This window comes from Zeus faber (assembly GCF_960531495.2).
Source record: "Zeus faber genome assembly, chromosome: 2".
In the NCBI taxonomy this organism is placed as follows: Eukaryota; Metazoa; Chordata; class Actinopteri; order Zeiformes; family Zeidae; genus Zeus; species Zeus faber.
The window spans coordinates 22,795,723-22,811,057 of NC_137189.1; the positions used below are offsets into that span (position 1 = coordinate 22,795,723).

The 15,335-nt window shown below is 41.0% G+C and overlaps 1 protein-coding gene across 1 annotated transcript in view; it reads right to left on the reverse strand.

Annotated features, from left to right (window-relative positions):
- Positions 1–10,779: 10,779 nt before the first annotated feature.
- msraa (methionine sulfoxide reductase Aa) overlaps positions 10,780–15,335 on the reverse strand; it is an 89,302-nt gene continuing 84,746 nt past the window's right edge. Inside the window, exon 6 of the mRNA XM_080019470.1 lies at positions 10,780–11,695. Coding sequence (XP_079875596.1) covers positions 11,531–11,695 — 165 coding nt within the window. The 3' untranslated portion in view covers positions 10,780–11,530. The remainder of the gene's footprint in view (positions 11,696–15,335) is intronic.

The window sequence follows — 15,335 nt, forward strand, 5'->3', positions numbered from 1 at the left end:
ACTGTGATGCAGTGCTTACCTGTCCCCAGCAACGACAGCAATCTGCTCTGCTCATATAAAACTCTCTGCATCTGTCCTATTTGCTGTTGAACCACATGGTGAGGATAGAGGTGGCCTGGAACCTGCCAAGAGAAAGAAAGTAAAATAAATAAACAAACAAATAAATAAATAAATAGATAATAATAATAATAAATATAGCTGCAGGCAACAATACAGCTGGTCCAGTTTAGTCATGTTAGATACATATTACAGTTATCTGGATTCTGTGCAATGTAACACAAGTTATAATATTTTCGATTTTTACGACCACTAAGAGAGGAACCGTAGATTTAGATATCATTGGTTGATGATGATACAAAGTGACTGTGTTCTTAATGTAACGCCAATGTTCTTCAATTTTCGGTGAATTTGTAAAGTTTGGACACAACACGTATGAAACGTTCCCATTGTTGTTTGGGAAAAGAACTGGGAAACTTTTTGCTTTATTAGTTTCATTTGCCAATAATTCTGCTGCTGCTACAGACAAAATGTCAAAGTGCTGCCCTAATACTCCCTGTACAATATCAACTGGTTGGAAATATTATGTCAATAAACATTCCATGTTCGATTCCAATGGAATGGAACATGAAAATGGAATGGAAATGGAATCAGTTTATGGTGCATCATGTTCCATTACAGTTTTTTTTAATGCACATAGGTTGATGGTTTTTGGTCTTCTTCAATTTTGGAAAGAGGATTATTCCATTCATTGTTAATTTCTATGTCCTTATACGTTTAGCTGTAGGAAACGGTTTATACATGACGTTTTAAACCTTTAAACCAAACCTTTTCATTGTTATAACTTACCTTGTTGTGTGTAAGTACTTTGTACATGTCCAGTCTCAGGTGACGTTGGGTCTCGTGTGTGTCAATTATGACATATTTACATAGGTTTACTTAATTAGGGAGGGTTAAGATAGCAGTCGAACTTACATCATAGTGGTGACTTTTACGTGAATCATATTTTCAATAACTTTTGTTTCCATGAAATAGGGCTGGACAATATGGCCAAAACTGTTATCACAATATGTTTTTTTATATTGATCAATGTCGATAAATATCACTATATATATATATATATCTAAGGAAAAAAAAATAATAATAATGCTCAATTTGTAGTTTTAAGTGTATTCTCATGGCTTTACCTTAAACACTGAATAAATAAAATAAAATATATGTAAACTAAAAAGAGAAATAAATAATATATAAATAAATCAGGGCTGCAGATATTCCTCTATTATTCCATTCGAATTTTTACGCTTTTTATTTTTAACATTCAAATGTATTATGCTCAAATTTAGCGGGGGGGGGCTTACACACGCTTTGGCATCTCCGATCAGATGGGTTCTCGATCTTTTCTCCAGAAAAAGCAAATAAAAACTCTAGATGTATTTCATTTATTCAGTTTCTTGCTGCTGCGGAGCTGTGGAACACATCGCAGATCGCTCCTGAAGAAATCCCGCCCGCATTCTTACGGCTCGCTGGCAAATGTCGATGCTGTCGATGCCGATGCTGTCCGCGAGCTGGTTGTTGGGAACCTCTTCACTAAAGGACATTCCGTCGATGATGGTCAGATTTATTTCACACTTTAATCGCCACATCTGTGGGACTACTGGTCTTTCTGTTCAAAGACACACTTTCCCTTGTACAGAGTGAAACGCCAGAGGAGAGTCTCCGCCAACGCGGACTTTGCACAATTACCGGATTATTTCTCTCTGTGTGTTCACTGTGCAACAAAGTGGATGAACTTATATTGAACTTTATGGCTTATAACTTGTGGAATGATTCGCTTACGTTAGCCAGTTTATATTTATCATTTATAAAATTAATATTTATTCTAAGAAACACAATCGAGTGGCAATTTCAGCATTTGAATAGTTTGTTTTTTGAATATTTGAATTGTATTCGAATTTCCTTACTCATTGTTGTCGAGTCTCCGTGGACTATGATGTTTGCGGATGACATTGTGATCTGTAGCGAGAGTAGGGAGCAGGTTGAGGAGAGCCTGGAGAAGTGGAGGCATGCATTAGAGAGAAGAGGCATGAAAGTCAGCAGGAGTACGACAGAATACATGTGCCTGAATGGGAGGGAGGGCGGCGAAAAAGCTGAGAATGCAAGGAGTGGAGGTGGAGAAGGCGGATGAGTTCAAGTACTTGGAGTCGACCATCCAAAGCAGCGGAGAGTGCGGGAGAGAGGTGAAGAAGAGAGTACAGGCAGGGTGGAGTGGGTGGAGAAGAGTGTCCGGAGTGATCTGTGACAGAAGGGTTCCAGCAAGAGTGAAGGGGAAGGTCTACAGGACGGTAGTGAGACCAGCTATGTTGAACAGTTTGGAGGCGCTGGCACTGACAAAAAGGCAGGTGGCTGAACTGGAGGTGGCAGAGTTGAGGATGTTGAGATCTTCATTGGGAGTGACAATGATGGACAGGATTTGAATGAGTACATTAGAGGGACAGCTCAGGTTGGACAGCTTGGTGAAAGAGTGAGAGAGGCGACATTGAGACGGTTTGGACACGTGTGTAGGAGAGATGAGACTTACATTGGGAGAAGGCTGCTGAGGATGCAGCTGCAAGGCAAGAGGACAAGAGGAAGGCCAAAGAGAAGGTTTATGGATATGGTGAGGGAGGACATGGAGGCGGTTGGTGTAAGGGAGGAAGATGAGCAGAACAGAAAGTATTGGAGGCAGATGATCCGCTGTGGCGACCCCTTACGGGAGCAGCCCAAAGAAGAAGAAGGAGAAGAAAAAGATGATTGTTGTCAAAGAACAGTCTGAAAATCGACATGCATCCCCACATGCTCTACATGCGGGGATGTTTGGAGCGGACTGAGGGACTCTTTCTGACCCTGTCGGACCAGACATCACTGAAAATCGCTACTTCTTTCTTTAATCGCTCTCCTATTATGGGTTTCACGTCGGGCTCGGGTTGGACCCGCCCCATCAGCTCCGGTGGGCTTCATGCCTAACCGCTCCTCTGACTCGCTTGCTATCTTCAGGTTTGTTATGGTGTTAGTTCATTAAATATGGTGCAGAGCCTCTGCGAGCAGTTTTGAAAGAAAGCAGCAGCAGCGCTGTTTGGAAATACTTTGCATTTGAGGCAAAATGTAATCCTAACTCTGAGATTTCCGGTGGAGTTTTCTTTTTCCCCTTCAGAGAGCGCCGCGCTGTGCGTGCGTTCCCGTGGCCTATTTCCTGTGTTTTTATTTTAGATCTATTTATTTTTGTCTGTTCCTACTTGTATGGAGCAAAATTTTTAAACAAAATTGAGTTAAGTGTGTGGGAAGTGAGTGTCCCATTTCGTCCCGTTACAACCATAAACCCTGTATGTCCCCACTGTCCTGTGCCGTGTCACACTGTCTCCCCGTTATATTATTTTGCTATGGGACAAAATTTAGTAAAAACTGGATGTTTTTGTGTAAATACTAGGGCTGAACACGACTCAGAATTTTGTCAGTTGAATCTGATTTGGCTGTTCAATGGCAAAATTTGACTATTTGATTGGGGGGGGGGGGGGGGGGGGGTGGCAGGGGCAGAGGCAGAGGCGGAGGCTTCCTATAGGCGAGATAGGCGGCCGCCTAGGGCGCCATCCCAAGGGGGGTCACCGAGAGCGACATTTGGGCTCATTTTGCGCACCTCCCTCTCTGGCAGTACAGACGATGCGCAGGCAAGAGACGGGGTGCCCGTGATCAGCACGCTAGAACGGTGTGTTTTTATTTTACGTGTACTTATGGAATGAAACAAGTGCGTATGGAACGTAATGGGACAAAACCGTGCATGATGGGGACTCGTGACTCTCTCCCCGATCACCCCCTTCTCCATGCGTTATGCGCAGAAAATAATCTGAATGAGTCTACGAGTTGTGCCCCGTTCCTCTGTGCCCCGTCTCCACACTGGTTTTAGTAGTTTCATTTGGTGGAATGGGGCACGGCGATCGGAGCGCACAGAGAGCCGTGTTCATTCACACATATAAAAATATATTTATGATTCCCCTTATTTATAATTCCCCATTGAAATGTTATCCCTGTGTATTTTGTAAGCCTCTATGTTCTATCCTGTTATCGTAATGCACACTGACTGAAAAACCAAAAAACCCACGACTCACAGATCCCCAACCGATGATTCGACTCGTCAACTTTCAGGGGCCAGCCCTTGTAAATACTTTACTTGTAAATAATAAATCCTGCATTATTTTTTATTTTATTTTTTACAGTTTATAATCATTTATTTTTCATTCATAAGTGGTTTTCTTTAACAGAGTTTAGTTGTTTGATTATTTGTGAACATTTATTCAGTTGATGCATTTTTTTTATTAAAAATAAGTGCTTCTGCAGAAACAATGCAGATATTGCAAATATTATTAAATTGTTGTATCTTATCAGATGCAAAAAAAACCACACAAACAAAATCATGATATCGGCATTATATGTCAGCCATTAAAAAAACCCATATCGTTCGACCACTAATAATAATAATAATAATGAGCGGAAAAGAACCGTACAGCACAGTATAGGCTCCAATATCTGTTGTCGTGTAGATTGAGACAAACAGAAAGACGGATCACAATGGGATGTTTTACTGACACAAGGGTACACTTTCCGGGTAAATTCGGGTGTAAGAGAAGAAAAATCTGGGCAGTCAAAAAGGAGATTTTTGGAAAGAGAATTTAAGAAGAGAAACAAAATTGAGATTAAAAAAAGATAACATGTCTAGCTACACAAAGTTGCTATAAAGTAGCACTATGCTAATTAGTTGCACTATGCTAACAGTATTGTAGCATCACTAATACTGTAACATGGACTTTACTATACCTACTTAGTAAGTACAAGTATTGACGTCAAGACAAAACTTTATTATCTTTTGAGGCACGGAGAGAATATTTAATTGTTCCTTTTTGAATAAATAAGCGATACAATTCCTGATCAATCAATAAAGAACAATTGAGGGGCAACATACTGACCAGCTGTAAGGCTCCGTGGTGTAACACATGAGGAGCAGCGTTGTCCATGGAGAGGGCGTTCTCCTGGCACGGCCGACTGGTCGTAGTAGCGCCATTTTGGGGAAAAGACGGCCCGGAGGGATCCATCTCCGATGCATCACATGGGTCAATGCCGGTTCTGGAGCAGAATGGAACATTATAAAGCATGTAAACGTGTCCCTGTTGTCATCTGATTTAGAATTGAAATGTATTAAAACTGAATTACGACTAATTATTTAACCAATAAAATTTATAATAATAACCTATATTATTCATTGTCAGATAATGTCATTACATTTCACTGCATATATGTATGGAAGTATGTATATGTATGTGACAAATAAAAAATCTTGAATCTTGAATCTTGGATTTTGGAAATACAACATTGTACTTGACTCATTGCCATATTGATGAGGTTTAACCCATTGGACATTACACAAATAAATATAGTGGGAGGTGTATGTGTGTATGTGAGGGGTATGATATACAGCGCATAGATCACTCTTATAAATAAGGCACTGGCTAGAAATGGAAATAACTTTTATGAAGATTTTTCAATTAATTCCGTCACACTTGTGATAAACATCAAATCCAATCTTTGTCATTGTTTTTTCCCCCTCTGATTTAAATGATCAACTTAGAAGCCGAAAAGAAAATGTATACAAGGATAGGCAAATTACATGTATTCTATAAATTATTATGATGGTTTTATAAAGCAAATATATATATGCACACACACACACACACACACACACACACACACACACACACACACACACACACACACACACACACACACACACACACACACACACACACACACACACACACACACACACACACTTGTGTATCAATACAACCTTTTAATGCAGGAATTTACTGTTTGAACCTTTAAATGGTTACCCTTAAGATTCAGTTGGATCCTTGCGGCCGTTGGATGAACTGCGCGTTTTGCATCACAACATATGTCAGGGAATTAATGGGGAAGCTCATTTTTCCAGAACAGCAGCGAGTGGTTTGATCAGCTGGACATTTACCGTGTTCATAAATGACCGTTTAAAACGTCCTTTATATAGAGTTTTAAAAGAAGGAAAATGGTGAATATGGTGACATCCAACGTTAAACGAAGAAAAACCCCACACTGGTTCAAATAGAATTCTGGGAGTTGGAGTGCAATGCACTCAACACATGTATGCATATATATATTTATATTCATATATATGTATATATATATATGTGTGTGTGTGTGTGGGTGTGTATATATATATATATACCTAAAGAACTTACCTTAAACACTGACAATACAAGCAGTATAATAACAGAAATAATAATAACGATAATAATAATAGGACTATCTTTGACGAAAAAGAAAACGTAAAAAGTGACGACATACCATGAAAAGGTTTCCTGAACTTGATGGGGGATGCTCCACCCGCTGTCTGCTTCCAGGTTTCAATAACGTTTCTCTCTGTGCTGTGTTGGAGTTCAGGCAACGGCCGTTTGGTAATCCGTCGCTACAGCTACAACAAACACACCAAGTAAAGACTTGTTTACAGTATGTTGCCCGGATATATATATACAGGTACTCCTCACTTAACGACTTACCTGTTTAATGACCGTTCTGACCAGATCTCTGACCAGTCTGTATTGTACAATGCCGCGGCATCTCAGCGTCAAGCATCTCTTCGCGTATCACACTTTATACACTATATATATATACACTATATATACAATTTACACTGTATACATCTAATCTCATCACCATTCTCAGTCTCAGTCTCGTTCCCACAGTCTGTCGGTAGTGTTTACAATGGCCACGCCCCCTTACCATGAAATAACACGGGACCTCGCTTATCGACCAATTTACTTAACGACATGCTTGATCGTTAAGTGAGGAGTACCTGTACACACACACACACACACACACACACACATATATATATATATATACACGCTACTCACCAAAAGTTAGGGATATTCGGCTTTCGGGTGAATTTTCAGGATGAACCTAAAATGCACTATAACCTTTACAGGTGAACTTCTTTTGACCTTCTCTAAACTTTTGAATGCACATGTCCAACTGTTCAATGTTTCAGTTCTTTTTGCACAACTTGCTGTTCTCTAACAAGGAGCTGAACGGCAAAATTCACAACAGGTATTTGATCCATGAATCGACCAATACATTTCCTGGTTCAATTAGAATTGGTATTGAAACAGTCCTCTTCATCATGCTGTTCACATTTTGACATCATGAGACCAAGACGACACCTAACAACTGATCAACAGAACCTCACCATGTGGCACGGTGGCGCAGTGCATTGCACTGCTGCCTCACAGCAAGAAGGTCCTGGGTTCGATTCCCGCCTGGGGCACTGTTGGCACCGTGCTCCGGCGGGTTATCTTCCAAAAAACAGGAGCCTTTCTGTGTGGAGTTTGCATGTTCTCCCCGTGCTCACATGGGGTTTCCTCCACGTCAGTAAGGACCCCCACCAAAAACATGCACACATCGTCTGACCAGCGATGGACACTTGTCCCCGGGCGCATCCACGTACGCTGCCCACTGCTCCTGGCTGTGCCCCCGGAGGAAGGACAAGCCAGGATGGGTCAAAAGCAGAGGAGCCATTTCACCGGCCACCATCAAGCATGTGCGTGCGTGTGTGTGTGTGTGTGCAAGCATGTGTTGTGGCGTGTCGTGTGACAATTAAAGACTGTTTCTTCTTCTTCTTCACCATTGTGAGGCTTTAAACAGGATGTTCTCAGAGGGAAGTGGCCACTGAGCTTAGAGTGTCACAGAGTGTCATCAGCAGGTTGCAACAGAGAGACTGGAAGAGTCACAGAAAGGCATAGAAGTGGACGTCCTTTGGCCACATCCCACACTGATGAGCGCTTCATTGTGAACAGTGCCCTGCGGAACCGGATGATGAATGCCACTCAACTCCAGGCACATTTAAGGGAGGTGAGAGGCACCCAAGTGTCACGTCAGACCATTCGAAACCGTTCACATCAGCGTGGTCTGCGTGCTAGACGACCTGCAAGGGTACCTGACCACACCACCAGGCACAGGCATCATCGTCCTAGGGAACGGCTGCTGGAGACTGGGGCACCTCAAATGGAGTGGCCTACACTTTCTCCAGACCTGTGTCCCATAGAAAACCTATGGGATCAGCTGAGTGGCCGTGTAGAGGCTCGTAACTCTGTACCCCAGAACCTCAACGACCTGAGGGCCGCCCTTCAAGAAGAGTGGGGGGCCAGGCCTCAGCAGACAACAAGTCGACTTGTGAACAGCATGAGACGTGGTTGTCAAGCTGTAATTGATGCTCAAGGGCACATGACAAGTTATTGAGACATTGACATTTTTTGTTGTGGTAAACCCACCACTGTTGTTAGCTTTTGTTTCAATAAATTGTTTGAGATGAGGAAATCAACATTGCATGGTTCTACTTAAATGCCCTACTTTCATGATATAATATCACTGTAGCGTGAACTTTTTACATTCCATTCCATAAATTTCACCCGAAATCCAAATATCCCTAATTTTTTGTGAGTAGCGTATATATAAACACACACACACACACACACACACACACACACATAAATATATGCATCAATTTTTTTAAGTTACCACAATTCCATGATTTAAATTAGAATAAAATAATTCACTTAATAAAAAAGTTTAATCTTATTACTAATTAATAATTATTAAATTCAAACGATTTCACTTTAAACATTTTTTATTTATTTCATTTTTGGGTTTTCTCAACTTAAAAATTACAAATAAATTTCAAAATTTTAAGCTAAAAAAACACATTCAAATAATATTTACACAAATAATGTGACATTTCCTCTCGTTTGATGACAGAATTATACTAATACAATACTAATATATTATATAATGTTATTATATTATAAGTATCTAACATATAAATATACAGTATATTATAACACTCTTATTATACTATTATACTAACTATACTGATATTTATGATGTGACTTAAAATCATACATTGGAATTTTGTAAATTCAATTTTTATAAGATTTATTTTTATATGAAAACCTGCCTCACTTCATGTACTAGAAACTACCAGAGGAGGGCAGCACAGCATAATGTTATTTACAATACAGCAGCGGGCCTGTTGAGTGGTCCTGGATGGTGGAGGGCTTATTTTCACAACCTTGCTTTAGTTCCTTTCAAGTTTCAACCCAAGGTTTTCACTTAGTTTTCACAATACGTTCCATATCAGTGCTTACAGTGTGAGTGCTACGAGACTGTTGCTTTTCAAGTCTGAGTGGAGCACAAGACTTTTGGGTTGAAACTTGAGTAAAGGCCAACACCGCAAGAGTTGATTAAAAAAGAAAAAAAAAGAAAAAAGAAAAATGTAGCTCCATCAGTAATAGTGCATGGTAAAGTATGTCAATTAGAGGTGTGGAGAGTCAAACTTGTTTTAATGTAATTATACGCCAGCAGACTTCCTGCACAGACTTTGGCTGCAGGGGGGAACTCACTGAATTAATCCACTGCAAGAAAGAGTCTTTCGTGAATGTAAATTGTTGGTGAATCTGTCAACAAATCAGTGAAGGAATCTTTTTAGTGAACTGAATCACAACATTTGTATACCTGAAAGGCAACGAAACGCACACCCCTAATAAGCATGACACAAAAACAATCAGGTAAGAAGCCAAAGTCCACCGTTCATTCCAAAATACAGGCAGGGGTCAAAACCAGGAGATCACTCAGAGAAAGCAAACATATCCAGCAGGGAACAGGTAGAGAATCAGTGTCCAAGGAATCAAGCAGAGAATCAGGGTCCAGGGAGGTCAGGGTTCAGGGTTCGAACAGAAGGTACAGGAAACAGGTAGAGAAGCAGTTGTGGGAACGCTCAGTTTAATGCAAGAGACAATCTGGCAGAGAACAAAGGGAGAGGGTAGATCTGAAATGACATGGAGGTTAGTGACATGGCATGAGGAAATGACCAGATGAAAATAAAAAATGAAAACAAATATTTATACAGAGAGATCAGGGAGGATATTGTTGACCTCTTTATTTTGGCTTTTTTAAATCTTTCTTTTTTCTCCCCAGGAGGTTGTATTTTGCTCCATTCTAATTGAGATCTGTTTGATCACTTCACTGTTAAGGAATAATTGAGTTGAATCGAGGCATAAATAGTAAAAAATACTCTGCATCTTGCCAAATATAACCAAAAAAGTAGCACAGGATAATTATTAATAATAATAATAATAATAATAATAATAATAACACAGATCTATCTTTTTTTATGTCATTTCATGTGCAATATTAATTTAAAAATGTGAAAAATTTGTTGCTTACTTGGAGCCCATTGGTAGGGAAAGAATATGGGTTAGACAGATCCATAATTACACTAATAATCACACAACTAAAACTGTTTCCAAGCTGGGGCATCGACACAAGTGAAACCATCCGCGCACGCACCCACGCGCGTGCAAGCACATGTGCACACACGCACACACACAACTGTGACAGATGAGTCAGAGTAGAACAAGGCTTTAGGCAAAGATTAGGGAAAGGAGGTCATCACAACTCTGCCCCAAAACACACACACACAGACACACACACACAGACACACAGACAGACAGACAGACAGACAGACAGACACACAAGAGTAGAAAAAAGCAGGACAAATACTTTTCAAATCAATCTATTTATTTCTCTCCTTTCCAACCTGCTGCCGTGGCTGTTGCTGTGATACAAACATCACTGTGAGATTGACAAAATGATACCGAAAGCAAAGTGTGATGAATAAATGAATACATTATTTTATTCGCCATCAAATCCATAAAAGTGAAATATGGAAAACTAGAATCAATTTTTATTCTCATTTTCTGTACTGTACACAGTGCACAGTGGGATCAGCATGGAATATTGCTCCAGTAGTCATAAAAAATATTTATTTAAAAATAAATAAAGAATTCAATTTAGATAGCAAAGTGCATCAATAGCTGTACATTTAAGACCACCTCTGGTCATTTTTACCGCCATTTTCTAAATATTTAATATTTTTTGATGGCCCTCATTTATGGTGAAAAAGGATACCTGGGAATTCTTTCCGAATTTGTCCTGATTTGGCCCTTCGGGGAATCAATAAAGCACTATCTTATCTTATCTTATCTACTTTTATCGGTCACACACACACACACACACACACACAAATTTTTTACACTGGCTTGCAGCTTACTGCCCTAGTGTTGGTGAGAATCTGTTTTGTTTACTGCCGGCTGCAGCAATAATGCTAAGCTGAGCAACATTCGATGACTAACCACACCGCCATTTTGAAAATTGAGCGAGAAAGTAAGATATGAAATTGGCCGGAAGCTAATGTTCATTGTAATAGGAATGTGTCAGGAAAATTTTGATCCCGATTCTACTTTGTTTGGATTTTTGTATCATCATCATCCCACATTAGGATGTTTCCGTGACGCAGAATTTGCTTTTGTAATCAAGGACAGTGAGAATGAGAATTATCGGACGGGGGAGGACGTCGCTGTTATTTCTTGATTCCTATCGGACAGGAAACGCCGGTCCCGCTCAGGCCGCAGTATCCGTTGGGCTTCTTGCTGAGGTACTGCTGATGGTAGTCCTCTGCGTAGAAGAACGGCTTGGCCTCCTCGATCTCCGTGGTGATCTGGCCGTACCCCTCCTCCACGAGCTCCTGGAGAAAGGAGGAAAAGGGGAAGGGAAAGGAATAAAGGTTTAAAAAATGGGCTCCTGTGGGAAGCAAAGGGGCTCCTCAGGTGCAGACAACCCAACGGGGTTCTGAGTATTGAAAACGAGGACCTGACAGAGAGCGTTATTATCATTCAAAGTGCATATTTTAACCCCCCCAAAAAAAAGAAAATACAGAAAGGATTTGAAAGTATGAAAGTAAAGCTGTATTTCAAACGTTTGGAAGAAATGTAATGAGTGAAAAGTGAAATGTAGTGTTTCGCTGTCTGGTGTAACAAGTGAGGGGCATTCCATTTTGTATCTACAAATGAGCAACTAAAACGTTGCCTTTTGCTGTTCTCACAGGCCGCATTACAGTGATCATGAAAAGTCGCTGCCTCAGTGAACTTTTCACCAAGAAAATCAACAAAGATATGACATACACGGTCTGTGCAGGAGCGTAACGGACACCGGGCCTTAACTTGAGGTTTCAAGGTATGGAGGTAATTTTAGATCAGAATCAGAATCACTTTATTCCGCCAGGGACATTTACATATACTAGGAGTTTGTTCTGGTGAGGTTTGGTGCGTTTCACTAGACTAGGATTAGCATTAAAATGGATGAAAAATGAAGACCGGGTATAAAATAATCATAAAATGAAAGAGAATTCAAGAAATTACGTGAAAATAAAATAAATAAAATAAATCCGATACACAAATAGCCCAAAAACACAAAACAAAAGAAGTCTGATACATGAAAATATACAGAATATAAAAATGCAATACTATACACAGGATAAACAATTGTTGGGTATATAGGATATCAATTATAAATATAAATGATTACTGTACTTAATAACTGTTTGTACAATGTAAAACCAGTGTTATTGCACAAATATTATTGCACAACTTGTGTGAATGTGTGTGTATGTGAGTGGGTGATGGAGATGTATCCAATTGCAATTCACAATTAATTTATTATTAACTGTTCCAAAACTGACTTGACTTGCAGCCATTTTGTGCACAGGAGCGCACAATTGTGTATACACTCACATGCTGAGTAGCACACACACACACACACACTCACTCATGTTTTTGCCCAGTCTGATCCAGAGGAGTAGCGTTTGACAGATGTCGAGGCCCATGCTCCAGATGTGAGTGAGCGAGTGAACATGTTTACTATTGTGTGTGTGTGTGTGTGTGTGTGTGTGTGTGTGTGTGTGTGTGTGTGTGTGTGTGTGTTGTGCACTGTACGTGTTAATATTTTAAATGGACACCTGTGGTGCACAGACATAGACGCACACGCACACACACACACACACACACACACACACACACACACACACACACACACACACACACTTTGTGCTTGGTAACCGGTCGACCATGCTGACTGATGATGGCTGACTTTTTTGGGTTACTCTGCCTTCTGCAATGACCGTGATGTTGGCACTCGCTGTGTGCAATGGGTGTGCGTGTGTCCTGCTTTTCTCTACTCGTGTGTGTGTGTGTGTGTGTGTGTGTGTGTGTGTGTGTGTGTGTGTGTGTGTGTGTGTGTGTGTGTGTGTGTGTGTGTGTGTACAGTTCAGTATGTGCTCCTTCACATGTTCTATGCCGTTGTTTTCCACCATTTGTTCTGTCACGGCACAGTTTTCACAATTAAAATATTGATCCCACACACTCCACTTGCCTGTTAACCAGTAAAAACTCCAGGAACATGTAGAACTGGGCTTTTCAGTATAGCTCCTTATTTTGATGGAAGATTTGCAAACAATTCATTTGTAGCGAACAAATCTTTTAAATGACTCACGAGCAGGGGAGGAAATTACCGGCAGGGACAGCGAATAGAGATCTCCTTCCCCTGGAAAAGCATAGAGTTGTCCCCCTCGATATATCATTGTAAATATATAATTTTAAATAATCACGGCTCTGCACCCTGATTGCAGCATCTCTGATGGTACCGAATGTGCCCACCGCGTGCTAGCAATTGGGCGCCCTTGATCGCTGCGCCAAAACAGTGTGTTTTTGTTTTCAAAGCAGGTTATTTAAAGTTACTCCGTTTCCTAATGTAATGAAACAAGCAACGTGCGTGATTGGGACATGTCTCCGTCACACTCTTGTCATTGCTATTATGGTTGGAACTGGGATGAACTATGATTGGATGAATAACTACAGCCTTGCAATTTTGAGCTTGCAACACAAAAGCTAATTTCAAATTTTCGGGTAAGTCAGATGCCTTCTTCCGTGGATGTGTCAGTGTTTTGTTTTTATTTTTTTAAGGTTAGAATGAATTTCCCCCCCGTGTGTCTGTGTGTGTGTGTGTGTGTGTGTGTGTGTGCGTGCGTGCGTGTGTGTTTTGGCACACTCTCTGGATGGCAATGTACGCGCACATAGGCGGCGGCGCGGAGGTCTCATGGCGGGAGCTTGCCAGCTACCTAATTTCGGAGTCCATCTGCCTGCGGGGCCTGTCGCACCTGTTATGGACAGCTGCCTCACGGACGGGCGAGCCGCAGAAGAGAGGTGGACGAGAGAGAGGAGAGGGAAGAAGGCATTCTTCCATCATTCTCCCTCTCCCTCCTCTGTCACCTCTCACCGCTGCAGTTTGCCTTTCTCAGCACGAACGTCTAGCGGACACCTGCTTGCGGAGAGCCATGAGCGCTGCATTGTCAAACCTCCCCTCTCTCCCTCCAATACTCTCACTCTCTCCATCACCCAACGTTTCACAAATTTCCATCTCCCCCTACCAGCGGCCTGCGGATTGCATGAGAACCCCGCCAGCAGGATGTGCCAAGGACGTGATCGGCGCAGAATGAGCAGAATGACTAGAAGAAAAGCCGAGGACGGGAATAGCCTCATATGCCTAAGCGGAGAATAAATCCAAAATTTGAAAGCTCCATTTGGCTCGAGGACCAAAGGCTCCATCGGATGAATGTGTTAATTTTGTACACAACTCAGTGAAACTCTTTTCAAAGCCCTCTGTATCTCAATACATTATTTTTTTCACCCAGAAATATATATTTATCCCAACAATTCTATGGCGTCTGCCATGATTCGATTGTGTTAATTTACCTGATTAATTGAATAAATGTTATGTCTCAAAAACCGGTCCAAACCTCATCTCAAGCATAGATGCCGAAAGTATTGAATTAAAATGTTAAGGGAATAAAACTATGTGCCAGATTTGATGTTATGAACACATGTATAAGTAATGGTTCTGTACCAAATAAGGTCAGAAAAAGCATCTGGGACAAACTTGCAAAATATCTATCTAGAAACACAGCCCTTGTCAATAAAGGCTGGAGATTAAGCTTTCAACGAAGATAAAATAATGGTGATAACAACCCTGAAAGGTACGTACTGTATGGCCCAAATTAAAAATTACATTCATACACACATTTCGACACCTTAACGATGAGACTGGAGACTATTTTGCACCGCAAATGATACTACACACCGTCTGTACTGTAGATAAAGCATGATTGCAGCGTGCGCGCGCACACACGCACACACGCACACACAAACACACACACACACATACAAAAGTCACACACATGCGCAGACGCGCTGACCAGGCAGTTGCTAGGATTTCCAAGAACTCTGGTCGCTAGGGAAACCGTGGAGAGGCCGGTGAGTGTTTATCCAGCAGGG